The 21410-nt window shown below is 36.7% G+C and overlaps 1 protein-coding gene across 5 annotated transcripts in view; it reads left to right on the top strand.

Moving 5' to 3' along the window:
* P4HA1 (prolyl 4-hydroxylase subunit alpha 1) overlaps positions 1-21410 on the top strand; it is a 100324-nt gene that overhangs the window by 21295 nt on the left and 57619 nt on the right. For 3 of the 5 annotated variants that reach the window (XM_070781815.1, XM_070781818.1, XM_070781814.1), the window contains 4 exons: positions 4290-4397; positions 5677-5773; positions 7637-7788; positions 11188-11325. In XM_070781815.1, coding sequence (XP_070637916.1) covers positions 4322-4397; positions 5677-5773; positions 7637-7788; positions 11188-11325 — 463 coding nt within the window. In that variant the 5' untranslated portion in view covers positions 4290-4321. Of the gene's footprint in view, positions 1-737; positions 884-4289; positions 4398-5676; positions 5774-7636; positions 7789-11187; positions 11326-21410 lie in introns of all 5 variants that reach the window. The other 2 variants (XM_070781817.1, XM_070781816.1) reach the window with 2 other exon arrangements.

The following is a 21410-nucleotide window of genomic DNA, read 5'->3' as shown; positions in this document are numbered from 1 at the left end:
TTGACAAATGAATGGATAAAGATGATGTGGTACCTATATAAAATAGCATACCACTCGGTCATGAAAAAGAATGGAAGGCCATTTGCAGCAACATGGATGCAACTAGAGATTATCATACTGTGAAGTAACTCAGAAAGAGAAAGACAAATATCCTATGGTATCCCTTATATGTGGAATCTAAAATATGACACTAATAAACCTGTCTACAAAACAGAAAAAGACTCACAGAACAAACTTGTGGCTGCAGAGGGGAAAGCGTGTCGGGGGAGAGAAAGACGGGGAGTTTGGGATCAGCAGATGTAAACTGTTATATATGGGATCCATAAACAACATGGTCCCACTCTGGAGCAGGCTACTATATATACAGGGAACTATATTCAATATCCTGTGATAAACCATAATGGAAAAGAATATTTTAAAGAATGTATGTATATACCTGAGTCACTTTGCTGTACAGCAGAGACTTGCACATTGCAAAACAACTGTACTTCAATAAAATTAAATAATAAGAACCTATTACATGAGAAAAAAATAAGCATTGAGTATAAAAGTAAATATACCCTGTGTTGTTTAGTTGCTAAGTTGTGTCCGACTCTTATGTGAGTTCATGGACAGTGGACCACCAGGCTCCTCTGTCTGTGGGATTTCCCAGGCAAGAATACTGTAGTGGGTTGCCATTTCCTTCTCCAGGAATCTTCCTGACCCAGGGATCAAACTTGTGTCTCTTGTATTGGCAGGTGGGTTCTTTACCAGTGAACCACCAGGAATGCCCAAACCCTTGACATCTGGAAAATACTGAAAAATAGGAAAGAAAAAAATCACGTAATGTTCTGCTCTCCAGAGACAACTACATTTTGGTGAATTTCCTCTGCATATTTTTTTGGTAAAATTATGATATTATAATGTTAAGTTTTTTCTTTGTTTTGATTAGTATTTATTACTAACTTTCTATCAGAGTGTAGTAGAAACTTAATCTTCTTCAGTATAGATTCCACCAGAGTTGTATGGTGTTTATTTTTTTTAAGACTTAATTTTTTAGAGCAGTTTTAGCTTCATAACAAAATTAAGAGGATGGTATGGAAATGTCGCATGTACTCCCTGCTCCCAATATGTGTAGCCCCCCACCAGAATGGCGTATTTTTAAAAATTAATGAATCTACATTGACACATCATAATTGCCCAAAGGCCATAGTTTAACATTACCCCTTCACTCTTAGTGTTGTAAATTCTGTGAAAATGAACAAATGTATAGTGATATGTATTCATCATTATGATATTACACAGTATTTTCACTGCCCTAAAAATCCTCTGTGCTCCGTTTGTTCATCCCCCCTCTTCTTCTGCCAACTACTAATCTTTTTATTCTCTTAATAGTTTCACCTCTTCCAGAATATTATATAGTTGGAATTATACAGTATATAGCCTTTTCAGATTAACTTCTTTCACTTAGTAATATTTTTAATTCCTCCATGTTTTTTAATGGCTTGATAGCTCATTTCTTTTTTAGCATTGAATAATATTCCATTGCCTAGATGTATCACAGTTTATCTGTTCACCTTCTGAAGGACATCTTGGTTGCTTCCAAGTTTTGCCCATTATAAATAAAGTTGCTATAAATATCCATGTGCAGGCTTTTGTGAACATAAATTTTCAACTCCTTAGAGTAAATACTAAACATGATTGCTGGATCATATGGTAAGAGTGTATTTAATTTTTAAAGAAATTGCCAAACTGTTTTCCAAAGTGACTGTACCATTTTGCAATCCCACCAGCAATGAATGTTGTAGGATTGATGTTAATTTTCAAATCTCGTTTTCATTTGAATTTACAAGTAAGGAATATGTTCATTTTAAGTTTCTTGACATATAGCACTATCATCATTAAGTATTTTAAATTTAGTTGTTACATTTAATTGTTCATTTGATAGGCAAAAACTGGCTGTCTTATTTCAACTTCTTGAGTCCTTGATTACTGATGAGTCAGTTTTTATTTCAGTGGGTTTCGTTAACTGTAGTTCCTCTTTTGTGGCTTTCTGGGTTCTTAACCCACTCATTGGGCTTCCCTGGTGGCTCAGATGGTAAAGAATCCGCCTGCAATGCAGGAAAACTGAGTTCAATCCCTGGGTTGGGAAGATCCTCTCGGTAAGGGAACAGCTACCCACTCCAGTATTCTGGCCTGGAGAATTCCATGGACAGAGGAGCCTGGTGGGCTACAGTCTATGGGGTCACAAAGAGTTGGATAAGACTGAGTGGCTTTCATTTTCAGCCCACCTCTCTGCTGATGTCTTGGGTTTTTTATTGATTTGCAGGAGTTCCTTAAATGAGCTCTGTTTTCTTTAGTTTCCTAGTTTATAGTTTTTATAAAACAATATATAAACCTGTTATTTTGTGTATTTTAATTCCATTTGGCTTTAGATTATCTTATTTTTAAGTTTAAAAATTCTCTTTTCAGAGGTCCAGTTGTTGTTTTGTTTTTTGTTATTATGACTCTTTATTTCATCTAGAATAAAGAAATTTTCAAGCTTTTGTGGTAATTTCTGTAGGCCAGTGTTTCTTGATTCATTGTAAGGTTTAAGGACAATAAAAGAAGACAGAGAAACTTTAGTGACAAAATACATTTTAGCAATGAAAAAAATGATAACTTCTTATCTGACAGATCTAAACTTTCTCATCAGAGCTAATGTTTAGACAACATTTCTGGTTAGCCTTCTCTTGGTACAGCAAAAGCATTTGTATTTGCTGGAAATAACATTCATTTATGAAGAAATTATGGCAGAAATCTGTTTAAACAGTGAGAAAATTCTAGACTGTTCAGACAGCCCAGGATTTTGAAAAAACCTTGGGCTTTGGCAAGAGCCCAGGAGAGGAAGTGTCTGCATCTGCTACATTCTAGAAGCCTTCCCAAAGAGTCACTGTAAGGCAGCCAAGAGAACAGTGTATTTCACTACTGTGTGGTTCTGGAGGAAACTTAGGAGGACTTCCAGCATGTCAGTTTCTGTGGTGATCTATTTTTATTGATTCAAGTTAGGAGGAAAATGGCGTGTGTGTATGTGTATTGGGGTGTGTGTGTGTGTGTGAGAGAGAGAGAGATTGCGAGTTTTCTATTGTGGACAATGGTGTGTGTGTGTGTGTGTGTGTGTGAGAATGATAGGGAGTTTTCTAGTGTGGACTTGAACCTGTTGCTTTCGGTGAAGTCTCTTGGGGAGAGTCAGAGGTGCCTGCACAAAGAGGAATAGGGTGACAAGTGAGAATAAGCAATGGGTGTCTGTTATTGGTGTAAACAGTGTTACAGGGGTAACTTGTTTTCCTGTAAGGTAATAAAGAAGAACTTAAAAGTCCGTGTTTATGTGGTAAAGAAGGAGCAAGAGAAGAGTGCTAACAGGGCCTTTGGGAAAGCAGGATAAAACCTGCTGGTTAGTTGAAAATCTGCATCTGCCATGAAGAATCCATTCCAGAAAAGAAAGACAGAAGGGCTTTGCTGCCAGTTTTTTTTTTTTTTTTTTTTTCTGAATGCTAGAGCTATGTCCTGGGCTAAGGATTTTTTACGTAGAACACAGTAGAAAAAGCTCAACTTTGGGTCCTTTGAGAGAGATTACTAGCCTAAATCGACAGCTCGCTAGCTTAAATACCACACTATTCACCTATTTAATGTTCATGATTGGTTGATTTTGAGTAGTTTCACAGTGTTCTTCAGCCATCAGTCCCTGCAGTATATTTTGGAACATATTCATCACCTCCAAACCTACAACTTTTAATTGAACTTATTTTAAAATCTAAAGCCATTGTAGGGAAAAAATGGACCAAGTTAGGAATTAAGGGGATTAATCAGAAAGCTCTGAAACATTTTGTCCCTTTAAATATATTCTAACATTTTAGAATGTATTTTGGTAGTATTTAAATTAAGTTACTCTAATAAAGTAGTATATTTTAATGGGAAATTCATGACTTAGGTCTAGATCGCAGAGTAAACTTAATGAAAAAGTATACTACCATCCAGTTGATCTAACTGTAGTAGTAACTAAAGAGAAAACAAACAGCATTTTTAAGCATACATTATCATGGTGATAGCAAACATGTATATTTTTCTTTTAACATGAAATATCAAGTGAGTACTGTTCTATGAAAAATAAGATAGTAGCTCTTACTAAGTTATTAAATCAGTTTACTAGAATTAACAGTGTTCTATGGGCAATCTTAAAGTCTGACTTACATTTTATTCATAGGAAAAATAGGTTAGGAACTTTTCCTATCCTTCCTTTGTTTTAAATAATGGCCATATTTCTCTTGTAGGTGTGTGAGCCTGTAAAATTAAACCTTTGAAGATGATCTGGTATATTTTAGTTGTAGGGATTCTACTTCCCCAGTCTTTGGCCCATCCAGGCTTTTTTACTTCTATTGGTAAGTCTTAATTATTTTGTTGTGTTTGTTTTTGTATTTAAAAATTTCCTTTTTTTCATATTTTTAAATCGGTAAAAACAAATACATTATATTCTCAGGGACTGAAACATTACTTCAGTCCATACCCCTCTAAAAATCTTTCTTTTTTCCTTCATATTTAAATATTTAATTTTTTCTGATTGCCAAAACTTAATAAAGCATACAAAAGAAAATTCTCTGATAGAGTCTACCTGGCAAATCACTTAATAGATATACTTAGTCTTTATTTTCCTATATGAATACTTTATATGTTTTAAAAGAGGTGTTTTCCTACATCCTGTTGACCAGTTTTACCCTTATGTGATTGTGGAGCTAAATAAAACACAAGCAAGTATATTTATGACACTTAATTTTGGAATGTAAAATGATGAGTTTTCTCATCCTATTGAGGCTTGCCTAGTGGCTCAGACCAGAGAAGGCAACGGCAACTCACACCCTTGCCTGGAAAATCCCATGGATGGAGGAGCCTAGTAGGCTGCAGTCCATGGGGTCTCTAGGAGTCGGACACGACTGAAGCGACTTAGCAACAGCAGCAGCAGTGGCTCAGACAGTAAAGAATCTGCCTGAAATGCAGACCTGGGCTTGATCCCTGAGTCAGCAAGATCCCCTGGAGAAGGGAATGGGTACCCACTCCAGTGTTCTTGCCTGGAGAATCCCATGGACAGAGAAGCCTGGTGGGCTACAGTCCATGTGGTCGCAAAGAGACACAATTGTGCAACTTTTTTCTCTCATCCCATTAGGAATAACTAAATATGGATATTTGAATTTCAGTTGTGAAGTTTTTAAGTTTAAAAGTTAAACTTTAAAAGTTTTAACTTTTTGTTAGTGTGATCTTTGTCAAATTGAATAAAAATTTAATCCTCAGTAGTCTCAAAACCCAAAAAAGATGAGGGGGGAGGTAGGGAAGAAGAAATGTTGATCCTTGGAAAGTAATGTTTTGAAATTAAAAAATAAATTCTTAGATGAATAATTTGTTGATATCCAAGCTTGCAGAATTAAGTAGCTTGAAAATTAGAATTGGACCACATGCCTAGAAAAGTTTGGGGCTTAATTTTTATTTATTTGGTTTTAAAAGAAAAAAAATGATGCTCTCTCCAAGATATCTGGTTCATGCCAGTTAAGTCCTTTCATTAAATGAAGCATTTGCAATCATTCTTAAATTATTCTAGAAAACTTGTTTTGACGTATGGGTGGGTATGTATGGGTATTTGATAACTGTCTTCTCTTTTCTTCTTTCTAGGTCAGATGACTGATTTGATTCATACTGAAAAAGATCTGGTGACTTCCCTGAAAGACTATATAAAGGCAGAAGAGGACAAATTAGAACAAATAAAAAAGTAAGTCAAGTGTTTTACTTATTATGACTGACTCCACCTGGATGTTTTCTTCCTGGGTAAAACATTCTTTAAGTGAAAATGAAAGCCCTCTGTCAGTCTTAAAAGGCCGGATAAGGGCTAAAATAGGACCACAGAAAACAAAAGTTAGGCCCAATTAAAGACTTCATGTGGAAGACTATGGATTGAGATAAGAATGTAAATGGATACAGGTAATTGACAGTTGTTTTTTTTTTTTTAAATAGTTGCTAATATCTTCTATCCTCCCTAATCAGGCAATTTTCCACTGCCTTTAGTTTTATGGTTGCATTCTAGAGATTACAGTGGTAAGTATAGTATTATTTAATTGATAGGTTTTTCTTCAAATGCTAATTTATCTTCAATTGACTCAGGTTCATAGTTAATCCTGACCTGAGAGTTCCTAGCCTTTGTTTAATGAGTAGCTAAGTAGTCAGGTTATTTATTTATGTATTTATTTTATTATTTTTTTTTTCTAATTTTATTTTATTTTTAAACTTTACATAATTGTATTAGTTTTGCCAAATATCAAAATGAATCCGCCACAGGTATACATGTGTTCCCCATCCCGAACCCTCCTCCCTCCTCCCTCCCCATACCATCCCTCTGGGCCATCCCAGTGCACCAGCCCCAAGCATCCAGCATCGTGCATCGAACCTGGACTGGCAACTCGTTTCCTACAAGATATTTTACATGTTTCATTGCCATTCTCCCAAATCTTCCCACCCTCTCCCTCTCCCACAGAGTCCATAAGACTGTTCTATACATCAGTGTCTCTTTTGCTGTCTCGTACACCGGGTTATTGTTACCATCTTTCTAAATTCCATATATATATTTATTTATGTATTTATTTTTAAGGTTTCTTTCTTTCTTTCTGCTTGGGTGTGCAGGGTCTGCATTGCTCTGCTCAGGCTGTCTCTAGTTGCAGTGCCCGGGCTTCTTGTTGAGGTGGCTTCTCTTGTTGCGTACCTGGGCTCTAGGTGCATGGGCTTCAGCAGTTGTTCATGGGCCTAGTTACCACTACATGTAGGATCTTCCTGGTGTAGGGATGGAACCTGTATCCCCTGTGTTGGCAGGCAGATTCTCAACCACTGGACTATCAGGGAAGCCCCAGTTTTTCTGTTTTAAAATATAGTTTCTAAGTACTGAGTACAAAATTTTTCTGTAAGTGTGATTTAAATGAATATGTAACTGAATTTGGATTGGGCTGATGTGTACTTTATAATAATCAATTATTTGGACTTGTAGGGAAATAAATTTTTAGATTCTTACTGCTGCTGCTACTGCTGCTAAGTTGCTTCAGTCATGTGTCCAACTCTGCGACCCCATAGATGGCAGCCCACCAGACTCCCCCATCCCTGGGATTCTCCAGGCAAGAACACTGGAGTGGGTTGCCATTTCCTTCTCCAGTGTATGAAAGTGAAAAGTGAAAGTGAAGTTGCTCAGTTGTGTCCGACTCTTAGTGACCCCATGGACTGCAGCCTACCAGGCTCTTCCGCCCATGGGAATTTCCAGGCAAGAGTACTGGAGTGGGGTGCCATTGCCTTCTCCGAGATTCTTACTAGAGGGGTCCAATCAACTTTTACTAAGATATGTTACATTTACTGTAACCATTTGGGAGAAACATAAAACTAAAAAAAGTCTTATATTTTAATTTTTCCAAATTAGATTTTATCTGTAAGAGAATCTTGCTTTTTTTAAAATCTTTATAATTTTGCTTAAAATATTTTTAGGTATAGTTTTAACTCAAAAACCTCTAATCTTTTTTGAGTGCTTTACTAAATTATGTTCTTCCTCATTAAGTGTGTATTTACTTTATGTATATTCCATTTGTGTCTTACATTTTAGATGGGCAGAGAAATTAGATCGATTAACCAGCACAGCGACAAAAGATCCAGAAGGATTTGTTGGACACCCTGTAAATGCATTCAAATTAATGAAACGTCTGAACACTGAGTGGAGTGAGTTGGAGAATCTGGTCCTTAAGGATATGTCAGATGGTAAGTCAGATGGTAAAACTAATGAGCCAAAAAAAAAAAAGCATTTTGGGTACTACCTGTAGAAATGCCAAAAGAAGTGATAAATTCAGTTCACAGAACATCAAGTGTTCAGTCTTATAACTAAATTATTGCTGAAATGTGTTTGATTTGACTAGAGTTAGTTTAGCCTAGATCCTGAATTCTTGATTTAAAAAAAAATGAGTAAACACTGAAAACAAAGAAAAATAAAATTTTATTCTTAAAAAAGTAATTTCTACTCTTCATTTACTTAACACTGGTCCTTTTTACTTTGAAATACACTAAAGTGAATCAATTATTGGCATATAGCTTCATTTCTGAGGATAATCATTTGCATTTTAGGATTACCTTCAGATTTTAAAAATTTATGGCTAGTTCTTTATCTTCTAATCAATTATTAACATACTGGGAGTGGTACTGATAAGGGAAAACATTAGCTGTGTTTTTCCTAGTACTTTGAAGCTTAGGATTGTTTTGGTTAACATAAACTATAAATTTAAAAACTGAGACTCCAAACAGTAATAATGAATGTCCTTCTCAATGAAATAGTAAAATTATAGTTGGAGTAATGAGATGTTTGAGATATTTAAGTAACATATACAGAAAACTAAGTCTGAAGTTTAAGGAAGTAAAGGTATTATTATGCTTAGTACATAGTATTTATTTGTTGAATGATTGAAGATGGCAAAAAAAGAAAAGAACTGAGCCAGCTGTGTAGGTGAAGTACTCCAAGGGTGCTTTCAAGTGTTTGTGAGCAGTAAACTAAGCTATTATGCATAGGACAGGAAAACCGTGCTAAGAAAAATTAAGGCAAGCACTTATAAATATTTTGACATGAGAAGGAAATACCTATGATCATTTGCTCTCTTATATAACACCATGAGAATATTTTTAAGGTCATATATATTCATATATATATGCGTTTGTATACATATATACATATACACATGTTTGTTTATTATTAAAAAAAACCTCAAGTAACGACCTGTATGACCTAAGTGTTTTTAAAATAAGATAAGCCTCAAGACTTTGGTATTTTAATCTGTGGTAGTACCCCATAATGCCATAGTAGATAAGCATTTTCTCTTATTGGAGAGGATTTTAAGCAACTTCTAGGAGATTTTTTTTTTGAGGCATAAAAAACATTACAGTTCTCTGTAAAACTTGCTTGTAAAAATTGTGTGGATTTTGTGACTTAAAACTATAAAGAATATGCTTAATATGAACTTAGACCTCTTCAGCTAGTTGTTTGTTTATACATTTCAATTAACATAAAAATACCTGGCCTTTTGATGATCAGAGTATGTACATAGTTGATTATAAGTAAATGAGCGTGGAGGGAAGTCTCATACCTAACTTCGATCTGCAAATGATGACACATATATTATTCAAATTTTAAACCACTTTTTGTTTCTGTTGTATTGATTTATTAAGGGAGTATTTAGCATCCATTTTCCTTCGGAGTTATATGTATGTACTTGTGCTTAGTAGCCCAGTTGTGTCCAACTCTTTATAACCCTTTGGACTGTAGCCTGCCAGGCTCCTCTGTTCATGGGATTTTTTCCCTTAATATATATATTTTATTGAAGTATAGTTGACTTACAGTGTTTCAGGTACACAGCAAGGTGATTCATTTATATATATGCATATGTTATTTTTGAAATTATTTTCCATTATAGATTTTTACAAGATATTGACTATAGTTCCTTGTTTTGTACAGTAAACCTTTGTTGCTTGTTGTATGTCTGTATTTTTTAATTAAAAATTTAGCATTTTATTCATAGTAAGTAAAAAAAAGTGTAATCAAAATGTCATACATTTTTTAATTAGGCAAAATTTCATAAGTTTTCTAAAATATATATATTATACATATATATGTATACAAAAACTTGACTACTATGCTTGATAAAGCCTTGAGAACATCAAAAAAAAAAAAGAGATGGGGAAATTGGAAAACATAAACTAAGTGAAATGGGAGCACTGAATATAAAATAGAAAAAGTGAAACAAACTAAATAAAAGATCATCATGTAGGTCCATGGGATGTTTTTTAGGCAAAAATACTGGAGGAGTTGCCATTTTCCTCCTCCAGGGGATCTTGCTGATCAGGGATCAAATCTCCTGTGTCTCCTCCTCTGAAGGCAAATTCTTAACCTGCTGAGCCATCAGGGAGGCCCTAGGAGTTACATAGTTACCAGTAATTTCTGAATTTGATTTTTGCTATATTTTATGTAAAACATTTAAAAATTAATATTAGGATTTATGTAGAGCAAACCTTGATTGATGAACACTATATTTGATAATTAAATAGATCTAAATATATTTTAATAAATGAGCTTACCCAATACTCTGAAATAAGTAATTATTTCTTCCTTCTCCTTAAAGAATTCCACCAAACTTTATGTATTTACACACCTATGTGATATGTGGCACATGGAAAAAGAAAATAGAACTTTAAAAGCATACATTTTATCTGAAAATATAATTTGTTGCCAGTGAATTTGGTTTTCAAGTATTTAAATCTGTTTGCTTTTCAAGCTTCAAGCTTAGCAGAGGCTGTACTGTGTAACTAAAACCTATTCAGATAGATATAATTTATGCAGTGACCTCAGATTACATAAGCAACATTAAAAATGGTTTGGGAAGATATAACAAATTAGAGGTGTATCAAGTCTCATTCAGTGTATTTAATTTTTTCTTGTTACACATGATATAGTGGAAAATTATAATAATATAGATTAAAAAAATCTTTATAAGACTTGTGTTAGAAATTAAAAGTCTGTGAGGGTCTAGAGTCTTTTTTCTTCCAATTATATTGAGATATAATTGACATATGGTACTGTAGAAGTTTAAAGTGTACGGTACAATGATTTTACTTACACACATTGGGGAATGGTTATCATAGTTAGTGAACATTCATCATCCCATGTAGTTACAAAATTTAAAAAATAGAAAAAATGTTTTTCCTTGTAATGAGAACTCTTAGGATGTACTCTTTTTTATGTGGGTGTTAATTATATTTATCGTGTTGTACATTACATCCTCCGTACTTATTTATCTTATACCTGAATCTTTGTGCCTTTTGCCTGCCTTCCTCCAAATCCCTTATACCCCTACCACCTGCCTCTGATAACCACAAACCTGATCTCTTTTTGAGATCATGAGTTTGTTTTTGAAATATAACTGACCTACAATACTATGTTAGTTCCTGTTATACAACATATTGATCCTATATTTCTGTGTATTTCAAAATGATCACCATGAGAAGTCCAGGTATGAAATGTCATCACGGTACAAATATATTACATAGTTATCAACTATATTCCCTACATTGTACATTTCAAACTTGTGTCTAAATCTTTTTTTGCTCCTCTATTTTAAGGTTTTATCTCTAACCTAACCATTCAGAGACAGTACTTCCCTAATGATGAAGATCAGGTTGGGGCAGCCAAAGCTCTGTTGCGTCTACAGGACACCTACAATTTGGATACAGATACCATCTCAAAGGGTGATCTTCCAGGTAAGGATTCTTGTAGCCTATGAAAAAACCCATCTCCTGGCTTCTCTGTTCAGTCCATTAGGACAATATTGATATAAGAAGACTTCAGTTATTTAAAAATTTTTAACACTAATTTGTTTCATATCCTTTGGGTCAAAACAACCTTTTCTCTAGTTCTTAATAGTTGTGGATAAGCTGCTAGCTTGTTACTGTGAAAGCCTGTGATTTTAGGGACTAACTTAAGCAATTTTAACATGAAAGAGAAACTATTTTTCCAAATGTCTTTCTTTATAATACCAATGTTTGTATGTAAAGTTATAAGGGAATTGATAAAGTTTGTATGTTCACTATTTTAAAACCAAGATATGTGGAGTGTGTGCTGATTTTTAGTATTCTATAGTATGAAACATCCTGCTTTCTGACTTCTTTTTCGCAAAACACTTTTTAAAATACTTTTATTTATTTTTGGCTGTGCTGGGTGTTTGTTGCTTCATGTGGGATTTCTGTAGTTGCAGAGAGTGGGAGCTACTCCAGTTGCGGTATGCTAGCTTCTCATTGCAGTGGCTTCTCTTGTTGCAGAGCACAGGCTCTAGAGCACTCAGGCTTGAGTAGTTATGGAGAATGGAATCAGTAGTTGCGGCTTTCAGGCTCTAGAGTGTGGGCTCAGTATTTGGCACACACGCTTATTATAGTATCCCTCATGGCATGTGGGATCCTCCTGGACCAGGGATTAAACTGGTGTCCGTGCATTGCAAGGTGGCCTGTCAACCACTGGACCACCAGGGAAGCCCCCAAACCCTCTTTTTTTAAGTTACAGCTGATTTCATGGTAATCCATTTAAATTTTTTATTGTGAAAAGAACATAAAAACAAAATTTACCATGTTAACCAATTTTAAATGTGTAGTTTATGGCATTAGGTGCATTTGCATTTTTATGCAACCATTATTACCGTCCATCTGCATAGCTTTTTTCATCTTTTGAAACCAAAGCTCTGCAGTCATTAAACAATAACTCCCCAACCCCCACTTTCCCAGCCCCAAGCAACTGTCATTCTACTTTTTGTCTCTGATTTTGACTACTCTGAGTCCGTCATGTAAGTAGAATCATATAGTGTTTGCCTTTTTGTGACTGGCTTATTTCACTTAAGATGATGTCCTTCAAGGGTCATCCATGTTGTTGTATATGTTGAAACTTCCTTCATTTCTAAGGCTCAATAATATTCCATTGTATGTATCCATATTTTGTTATGCATTCATCTGTTCATGGACACTTGGGCTGCTTCCACATGTCAGCTGTTGTGAATAATGCTGCTGTGAACAAGGGTGTGCAAATAGCTCTTCAAGACACTGCCTTTCATTCTTGAGTATATACCCAGAAGTGGAATTGCTGGATCAGATGGTAATTCTATTTTTAATTTTTGAGAAGACACCATTTTACATTCCCACCAACAGTGCACAAGGGTTCCAGTTTCTCTAGACCATTGCCTACACTGGTTATTTTCTTTTTTTAAATTATTTATTTGTTTACACAAATTTCATATAAACAGAAAAGTATAGAGAATAGCATTCATGAACCTGCCACCTAGGATTCATATTAATATTGTACCTTATTTGCCACATAATTATGTATGTATTTATTTATGTTTAATTGGAGGATAATTACTTTACAGTTGGAGAAGGAAATGGCAACCCACTCCAATATTCTTGCCTGGAGAATCCCCATGAACAGAGGGGTCTGACGGGCTACAGTCCATGGGGTCTCAAAGAGTCGAACACGGCTGAGCGACTAAGCACAATTACTTTACAATACTGTGATGGTTTTTGCCATATATCAGTATGAATTGGCCATGGGTACACGTCCCCTCCCTTTTGATAGCCTCTCCCTCCTACCTTCCACCCCGTGCATCTAGGTTTTCACAGAGCACTGGCTTTGGGTTCCCTGCGTCAAATATCGGACTCCCACTGGCTATCTGTTTTACATATGGAAATGTATATGTTTCAAGGCTATTCTCTCAAATCATCCCACCCTCTCCTTCCCGTACTGTGTCCAAAAGTCTGTTCTTTATGTCTGTGTCTCCTCAGATGCCCTGCACATAGGATCATTGGTACTAACTTGTTAATATACAATATTTGTCTTTCTTATTTACTTCATTCTGTATAATAGGCTCTGTGTTTATTCATCTCATTAGAACTGACTCAAATGCATTCCTTTTTATAGCTGAGGAATATTCCATTGTGTATAGGTACCAGTTTCCTTATCCATTCATCTGTCTATGGACATATGGGTTGCTTCCACGTCCAGTTCAGTTTAGTTGCTCGGTCATGTCTGACTCTTTGCAACGCTATGGATTGCAGCACACCAAGCTTCCCTGTCCATCCCCAAATCCCGGAGCTTGCTCAAACTTATGTCCACTGAGTCGGTGATGCCATCCAACCATCTCATCCTTTGTTGTCCCCTTCTCCTCCCGCCTTCAATCTTACCCAGCATCAGGGTCTTTTCCAGTGAGTCAGCTCTTTGCATCAGGTGGCCAAAGTATTGGAGTTTCAGCTTCAGCATCAGTCCTTCCAATGAATATTCAGGATTGATTTCCTTTAGGATTGACTGGTTTGATCTTGCAATCCAAGGGACTCAACCAGAGTCTTCTCCAATACCACAGTACAAAAGCATCAATTCTTCAGCACTCAGCTTTCTTTATAGTCCAACTCTTACATCCATACATGACTACTGGAAAAATCATAGTTTAGACTAGATGGACCTTTGTCGGCAAAGTAATGTCTCTGCTTTTTAATATGTTGTCTAAGTTGGTCATAGCTTTTCTTCCAGGGAGCAAGTGTCTTTTAATTTCATGGCTGCAGTCACCATCTGCAGTGATTTTGGAGCCCCCCAAAATAGTCTCTCACTGTTCGGATTGTTTCCCCATCTATTTGCCATTAAGTGATGGAACCAGATGCCAGGATCTTAGTTTTTTGAATGTTGAGTTTTAAGCCAACATTTTCACTCTCCTTTTTCAGTTTCAAGAGGCTCTTTAGTTCTTCTTCACTTTCTGTCATAAGGGTGGTGTCATCTGCATATCTGAGGTTATTGATATTTCTCCCAGCAATCTTGATTCTAGCTGGTGCTTCATCCAGCCCAGCATTTCGCATGATATACTCTGCATGTAAGTTAAATAAGCAGGGTGGACGAGAAACAGCTTTGACGTACTCCTTGCCTGACTTGGAACCAGTCCGTTGTTTGATGTCCGGTTTTAACTGTTGTTTCTTGACCTGCATAAGATTTCTCAGGAGGCATGTCAGGTGGTCTGATATTCTCATATTTCCACAGTATGTTGTGATCCACACAGTCAAAGGTTTTGGCATAGTCAATAAAGTAGATGTTTTTCTGGATCTTTCTTGCCTTTTTGATGATCCAACAGATGTTGGCAATGTTCCTCTGCCTTTTCTAAAACCAGCTTGAACATCTGGAAGTTCACGGTTCACGTACTGTTGAAGCCTGGCTTGGAGAATTTTGAGCATTACTTTGCTAGCATGTGAGATGAGTGCAATTGTGCAGTAGTTTGAGCATTCTTTGACATTGCCTTTCTTTGGGATTGGGATGAAAACTGACCTTTTCCAGTCCTGTGGCCACTGCTGAGTTTTCCAAATTTGCTGGCATATTGAGGGCAGTACTTTTACAGCATCATCTTTTAGGATTTGAAATAACTCAACTGTGATTCCGTCACCTCCACTAGCTTTGATCATAATGATGCTTCCTAAGGCCCACTTGACTTCGCATTCCAGGATGTCTGGCTCTAGGTGGGTGATCACACCATCGTGGTTATCTGGGTCATTAAGATCTTTTTTGTATACTTCTTCTGTGTATTCTTGCCACCTCTTCTTAATATCTTCTGTTTCTGTTAGGTCCATACCATTTCAGTCGAGCCCATCTTTGCATGAAATGTTCCCTTGGTATCTCTAATTTTCTTAGAGTCTTTTCCATTCTATTGTTTTTCTCTATTTCTTTGCATTGATCACTGAGGAAGGCTTTCTTATCTCTCCTTGCTGTTCCTTGGAACTTTGCATTCAGATGGGTATATCTTTCCTTTTCTCCTTTGCCTTTCACTTCTCTTCTTTTCTCAGCTATTTGTAAGACCTCCTCAGACAACCATTTTGCCTTTTTGTATTTCTTTTTCTTGGGGATGGTCTTGATCAGTGCCTCCTGTACAATGTCACAAACCTCCATCCATAGTTCTTAAGGCACTCTGTCTATTAGATCTAATCCCTTGAATCTATTTGTCACTTCCACTGTATAATTGTAAGGGATTTGATTTAGGTCATACCTGAATGGCCTAGTGGTTTTCCCTACTTTCTTCAATTTAAGTCTGAACTTGGCAATAAGGGGTTCATGGTCTGAGCCACACTCAGCTCCTTGTCTTGTTTTTCTGACTGTATAGAGTTTCTCCACCTTTGGCTGCAAAGAATATAATCAGTCTGATGTCAGTATTGACCATCTGGTGATGTCCATGTGTAGAGTCGTCTCTTGTGTTGTTGGAAGAGGGTGTTTGCTATGACCAGTGTGTTCTCTTGGCAGAACTCTATTAGCCTTTGCCCTGCTTCTTTTTGGATTCCCAAGGCCAAATTTGCCTTGTTACTCCTGGTATCTCTTGACTTCCTACTTTTGCATTCCAGTCCCCTATGATGCAAAGGACATCTTTTTTTTGGTGTTAGTTCTAGAAATTAAAAGATGGTTACTCCTTGGAAGGAAAGTTATGACTAACCTAGATAGTATGTTCAAAAGCAGATACATTACTTTGCCAACAAAGGTTCATCTAGTCAAGGCTATGGTCCTGTGGTCATGTATGGATGTGAGGTCATGTATGGACTGTGAAGAAGGCTGAGCACCGAAGAATTGATGCTTTTGAACTGTGGTGTTGGAGAAGACTCTTGAGAGTCCTTTGGACTGCAAGGAGATCCAACCAGTCCATCCTGAAGGAGATCAGCCCTGGGATTTCTTTGGAAGGAATGATGTTAAAGCTGAAACTCCAGTACTTTGGCCACCTCATGCGAAGAGTTGACTCATTGGAAAAGACTCTGATGCTGGGAGGGATTGTGGGCAGGAGGAGAAGGGGACGACAGAGGATGAGATGGCTGGATGGCATCACTGACTCGGACGTGAGTCTGGGTGAACTCCGGGAGTTGGTGATGGACAGGGAGGCCTTGCGTGCTGCAGTTCATGGGGTTGCAAAGAGTCAGACACAACTGAGCAACTGAACTCAATTGAACTAGAAGTTCTTGTAGGTCTTCATAGAACCGTTCAGCTTCTTCAGCATTACTTTTCGGGGAATAGACTTGGATTATTGTGATATTGAATAGTTTGCCTTGGAAACAAACGGGGATCATTCTGTTGTTTTTGAAGTTGCACCCAAGTACTGCATTTTGGACTCTTTTTTGACTATGATGGCTACTCCATTTCTTCTAAGGGATTCTTGCCCACAGTAGTAGATATAATGGTCATCTGAGTTAAATTCACCCATTCCAGTCCATTTTAGTTCACTGATTCCTAAAATGCCAGTGTTGACTCTTGCCATCTCCTGTTTGACCACTTCCAATTTGCCTTGATTCATGCACCTAATATTCCAGGTTCCCATGCAGTATTGTTCTTTACAGCATCAGACTTAACTTCCATCACCAGTCCCATCCACAACTGGGTGTTGTTTTGCTTTGGCTCTGTGTCTTCGTTCTCTCTGGGGCTATTTCTCACTGATCTCCAATAGCATATTGGGCACCTACCAACCTGGGGAGTTCATCTTTCAATGTCCTATCTTTCTGTGTATATCCATGTCATCTTTCAGTGTCACGCCCATGTCCTAGCTATTGTAAATGGTGCTGCAGTGACACGGGGGTACATGTGTCCTTTTTAGTTATGGTTTCCTTCGGAGAAGGCAATGGCGCCCCACTCCAGTATTCTTGCCTGGAAAATCCCGTGGACGGAGGAGCCTGGTAGGCTGCAGTCCATGGGGTCGCTACAGTCGGACACGACTGAGCGACTTCACTTTCACTTTTCGCTTTCATGCACTGGAGAAGGAAATGGCAACCCACTCCAGTGTTCTTGCCTGGAGAATCCCAGGGACGGGGGAGCCTGGTGGGCTGCCATCTATGGGGTCACACAGAGTCGGACACGACTGAAGTGACGTCGTCGTCGTCGTCGTAGTAGTAGTGTAAATGCCCAGTAATGGGATTGCTGGGTCATATGTTAGTGTTTTCCTAGTTTTTAAAGGAATCTCCGTACTGTTCTCCAAGTGGTTATATCAATTTGTATTCCCACCAGGAGTATAAGAGGGTTCCATTTTCTCCACATCAAACAGCATTTATTGTTTGTAGATGTTTTGATGGCCATTCTGACCAGTGAGAGGTGATACCTCATTATAATTTTAATTTGCATTCCTCTAATGATGAGCAGTGTTGAGCATGTTTCATGTATTTATTAGTCATCTTTATGTCTTCTTTGGAGAAATGTCTGTTTAGGTCTTCTGCCTACTTTTTGATTGGGTGGTTTGTTTTTCTGGTATTGAGCTGCATGAGCTACTTGTATATTTTGGAGATTAAATCTTTGTCAGTCATTAAGTTTGCTGTTATTTTCTCCCATTCTGAGGGTGTGTTGTCTTTTCACCTTGCTTATAATTTCCTTTGTTGTGCAAAATTTTAAATTTTAATTCGGTCCCAATTGTTTATTTTTGTTTTTATTTCATTTCCTCTAGGAAGTGGGTCATAGAGGATCTTGCTGTGATTTATGTTAGAGTGTGCTCTGCCTATGTTTTCCTCTAAGATTTTTATAGTTTCTGGTCTTACATTTAGGTCTTTGATCTATTTTGAGTTTATTTTTGTGTATGGAGTTAGGAAGTGTTCTAATTTCATTTTATTAGTAACGTAGTTGACCAGTTTTCCCAGAACCACTTGTTGAAGAGACTGTTTTCTCCATTGTATATTTTTGTCTCCATTGTATATTTTTGCCTCCTTTGTCAAAGATAAGGCCCACTGGGGCATGGATTTATCTCCAGGCTTTATATCTTGTTCCATTGGTCTGTATTTCTGTTTTTGTGCCAGTACCATACTGTCTTGATGACTGTAGCTTTGTAGTATATATAAAGTCAGGAAGGTTGATTCCTGCAGTTCCATTCTTCTTTCTCAAGTTTACTTTGGCTGTTCAGGGTCGCTTGTGTTTCCACACAAATTGTGAAATTATTTGTTCTAGTTCTGTGAAAAATACCATTGGTAGTTTGATAGGGATTGCATTGAATCTATAGATTGCTTTGGGTCATGTAGTCACTTACACTATATCGATTCTTTCAATCTAAGAACATTGTATATCTCTCCATCTTTTTTGTCATCTTTGATTTCTTTCATCAGTGTCTTATAGTTTTATGCATACAGATCTTTTGTCTCTTTAGGTAAATTTATTCCTAAGTATTTTATTCTTTTTATTGCAATGGTGAGTAGGATTGTTTCCTTGATTTCTCTTTCTAATTTTTCATTATTAATATATTGGAATTCCAGGGATTTCTACATATTAATTTTATATCCTGTGACTTTACTATATTCATTGATTAGCTCGAATAGTTTTCTGATGGCATCTTTAGGGTTTTCTATGTAGAGAATCATGTCATCTGTAAACAGTGGGAGTTTTACTTCTTCTTTTCCAATCTGGATTCCTTTTATTTTTCTTCTCTGATTGCTGTGGCTAGGACTTCCAAAACTGTGTTGAATAATAGTAGTGAAAGTGGGTATCCTTGTCTTGTTCCTGATTTTAGAAGAAATGCTTTCAGTTTTTCACCATTGGGGATATTTGCTGTGGGTTTGTTGTATATGGGCTTTATTATGTTGAGTTATCTTCCTTCTGGTGTTGAATTTTGTCAGTCTGTCTCTGCATCTATTGAAATGATCATATGATTTTTGTCTTTCAATTTGTTAATATGGTATATCACATTTATTTGCATATTGAAGAATATTTGCATCCCTGGGATAAAGCTAACTTATTCATGATGTATGATCTTTTAAGAGTATTATTGTATTCTGTTCACTAGAATTTTGTTGAGGACTTCTGCATCCATGTTCATCAGTGATTTTGGCCTGTAATTTTCTTTTCTTGTGACATCTTTGTCTGGTTTTGGTGTCAGGGTGATGGTGGCCTTATAGAATGAATTTGGGAGTTTTCCTTCCTCTGCATTTTTCTGGAAGAGTTTGAGCAGGATAAGTGTTAGCTCTTCTCTAAACTTTTGGTAGAATTCACCTATGAAGCCATCTGGCCTTGGGCTTTTGTTTGTTGGAGATTTTTTATTTCAGTTTTGAGTTCCATGCTTGTGATTGATCTGTCCGTGTTTTATTTCTTCCTGGTTCAGGTTTGGAAGGTTCTACTTTTCTAAGAATTTGTCCATTACTTCCACGTTGTCCATTTATTGGCATATAGTTGCTCATAGTAGTCTCTTAGGATCCTTTGTATTTCTGTGTTGTCTGTTGTAACTTCTCCTTTTTCATTTCTGATTTTATTGATATGAGTTTTGATTTTTAATCCCTTTTTTTCTTGATGAGTCTGGTTAACGGTTTGTCAATTTTATCTGCTTAAAGGACCAGCTTTGCTATAGTCTTTCATTTCTTTTGCACTTATTTCTTCTCTGATCTTTATGATTTCTTTCCTTTACTAACTTTGGGTTGGTTTTTTGTTGTTGTTCTTTTTCTAGTTGCTTTAGGTGTAAGTTTAGGTTGTGTGTTTGATGTCTCTTGTTTCTTGAGGTAGACTTATATTGCTGTAAACTTCCCTCTTCACGCTGCTTTTACGGCATCCCATAGATTTTGAGTTGTCATGGTTTCATTGTCATTTGTTTTTAGGCATATTTTGATTTCCTTTTTGATTTCTTTAGTTATCTCATGGTTATTCAGAAGCGTATTGTTTAGCAACCATGTGTTTGTGTTTTGTAGCGTTTCCTATAGTTGATATCTGGATGGCATCACAGACTCGATGGACATGAGTCTGAGTGAACCCTGGGAGTTGGTGATGGACAGGGAGGCCTGGCATGCTGCGATTCATGGGGTCGCAAAGAGTTGGACACGGCTGAGCGACTTAACTGAACTGAACTGATAGTTGATATCTAATCTTACAGTGTTATGATCAGAAAAGATGCTTGAAATGATTTCAATTTTAAATAAATTTACCAAGGCTTGATTTGAGGCCCAGAATGTGGTCTGTCCTGGAGAATGTTCCACATGCACTTGGGAAAATAGTGAAATCTATTGTTTTTGGATGAAATGTGCTGTAGATATCATTTAGGTCCAATGGGTACAATGTATCATTTAAAACCTGTGTTTACTTATTAATTTTTTGTCTGGATGATCTTTTCATTGGTGTGAGTGGGATATTAAAATCCCCCACTATTATTGTGTTACTATTTGTTAGCATTTGCCTTATGTATTGAGGTGCTCCTGTGTTGAGTGCATATGTGTTTATAATCATTATGTCTTCTTGAATTAATCCCCTGATCATTATGTAGTGTCCTTCTTTGTCCCTTCTAACGTTCTTTATTTTAAAGTCTATTTTGTCTGATATGAGCATTGCTATTACCTCTTTCTTTTGGTCTCTGCATGGAATATCTTTTTCCAGTCCCTCACTTTCAGTTTGTTCATGTCCCTAGGTTTGAGGTGGATCTCTAGTAGACAGTGTATATAGGGGTCTTGTTTTGGTATACATTCAGCCAATCTGTGTCTTTTGGGTGGAGCATTTAGCTCATTTACATTCAGGGTGACTTGATGAGTATGATCCTGTTACCATTTACTTTATTGTTTTGGATTTGTTTTTATAGGCCTTTTCTGTGTTTCTTGTCTAGAGAAGTTCCTTTAGCATTTGTTGAAGGGCTGGTTTGGTGGTGCTGAATTCTCTTAGCTTTTGCTTGTCTGTAAAGCTTTTGATTTCTCCTTTGAATGAGATTCTTACTGGATAGACTAATCTCAGTTGTAGGTTTTTGCTTTTTATCACTTTAAGTATATCCTGCTATTCCATTCTGGCCTGTATGAAAGTGAAAGTCACTCAGTCATGTCCAGCTCTTTGTGACCCCATGGACTATATAGTCCATGGAATTCTT

This window comes from Bos indicus, chromosome 28 (genome assembly GCF_029378745.1).
Source record: "Bos indicus isolate NIAB-ARS_2022 breed Sahiwal x Tharparkar chromosome 28, NIAB-ARS_B.indTharparkar_mat_pri_1.0, whole genome shotgun sequence".
NCBI lineage: Eukaryota > Metazoa > Chordata > Mammalia > Artiodactyla > Bovidae > Bos > Bos indicus.
This window is presented reverse-complemented; position numbering and strand designations above follow the sequence as displayed.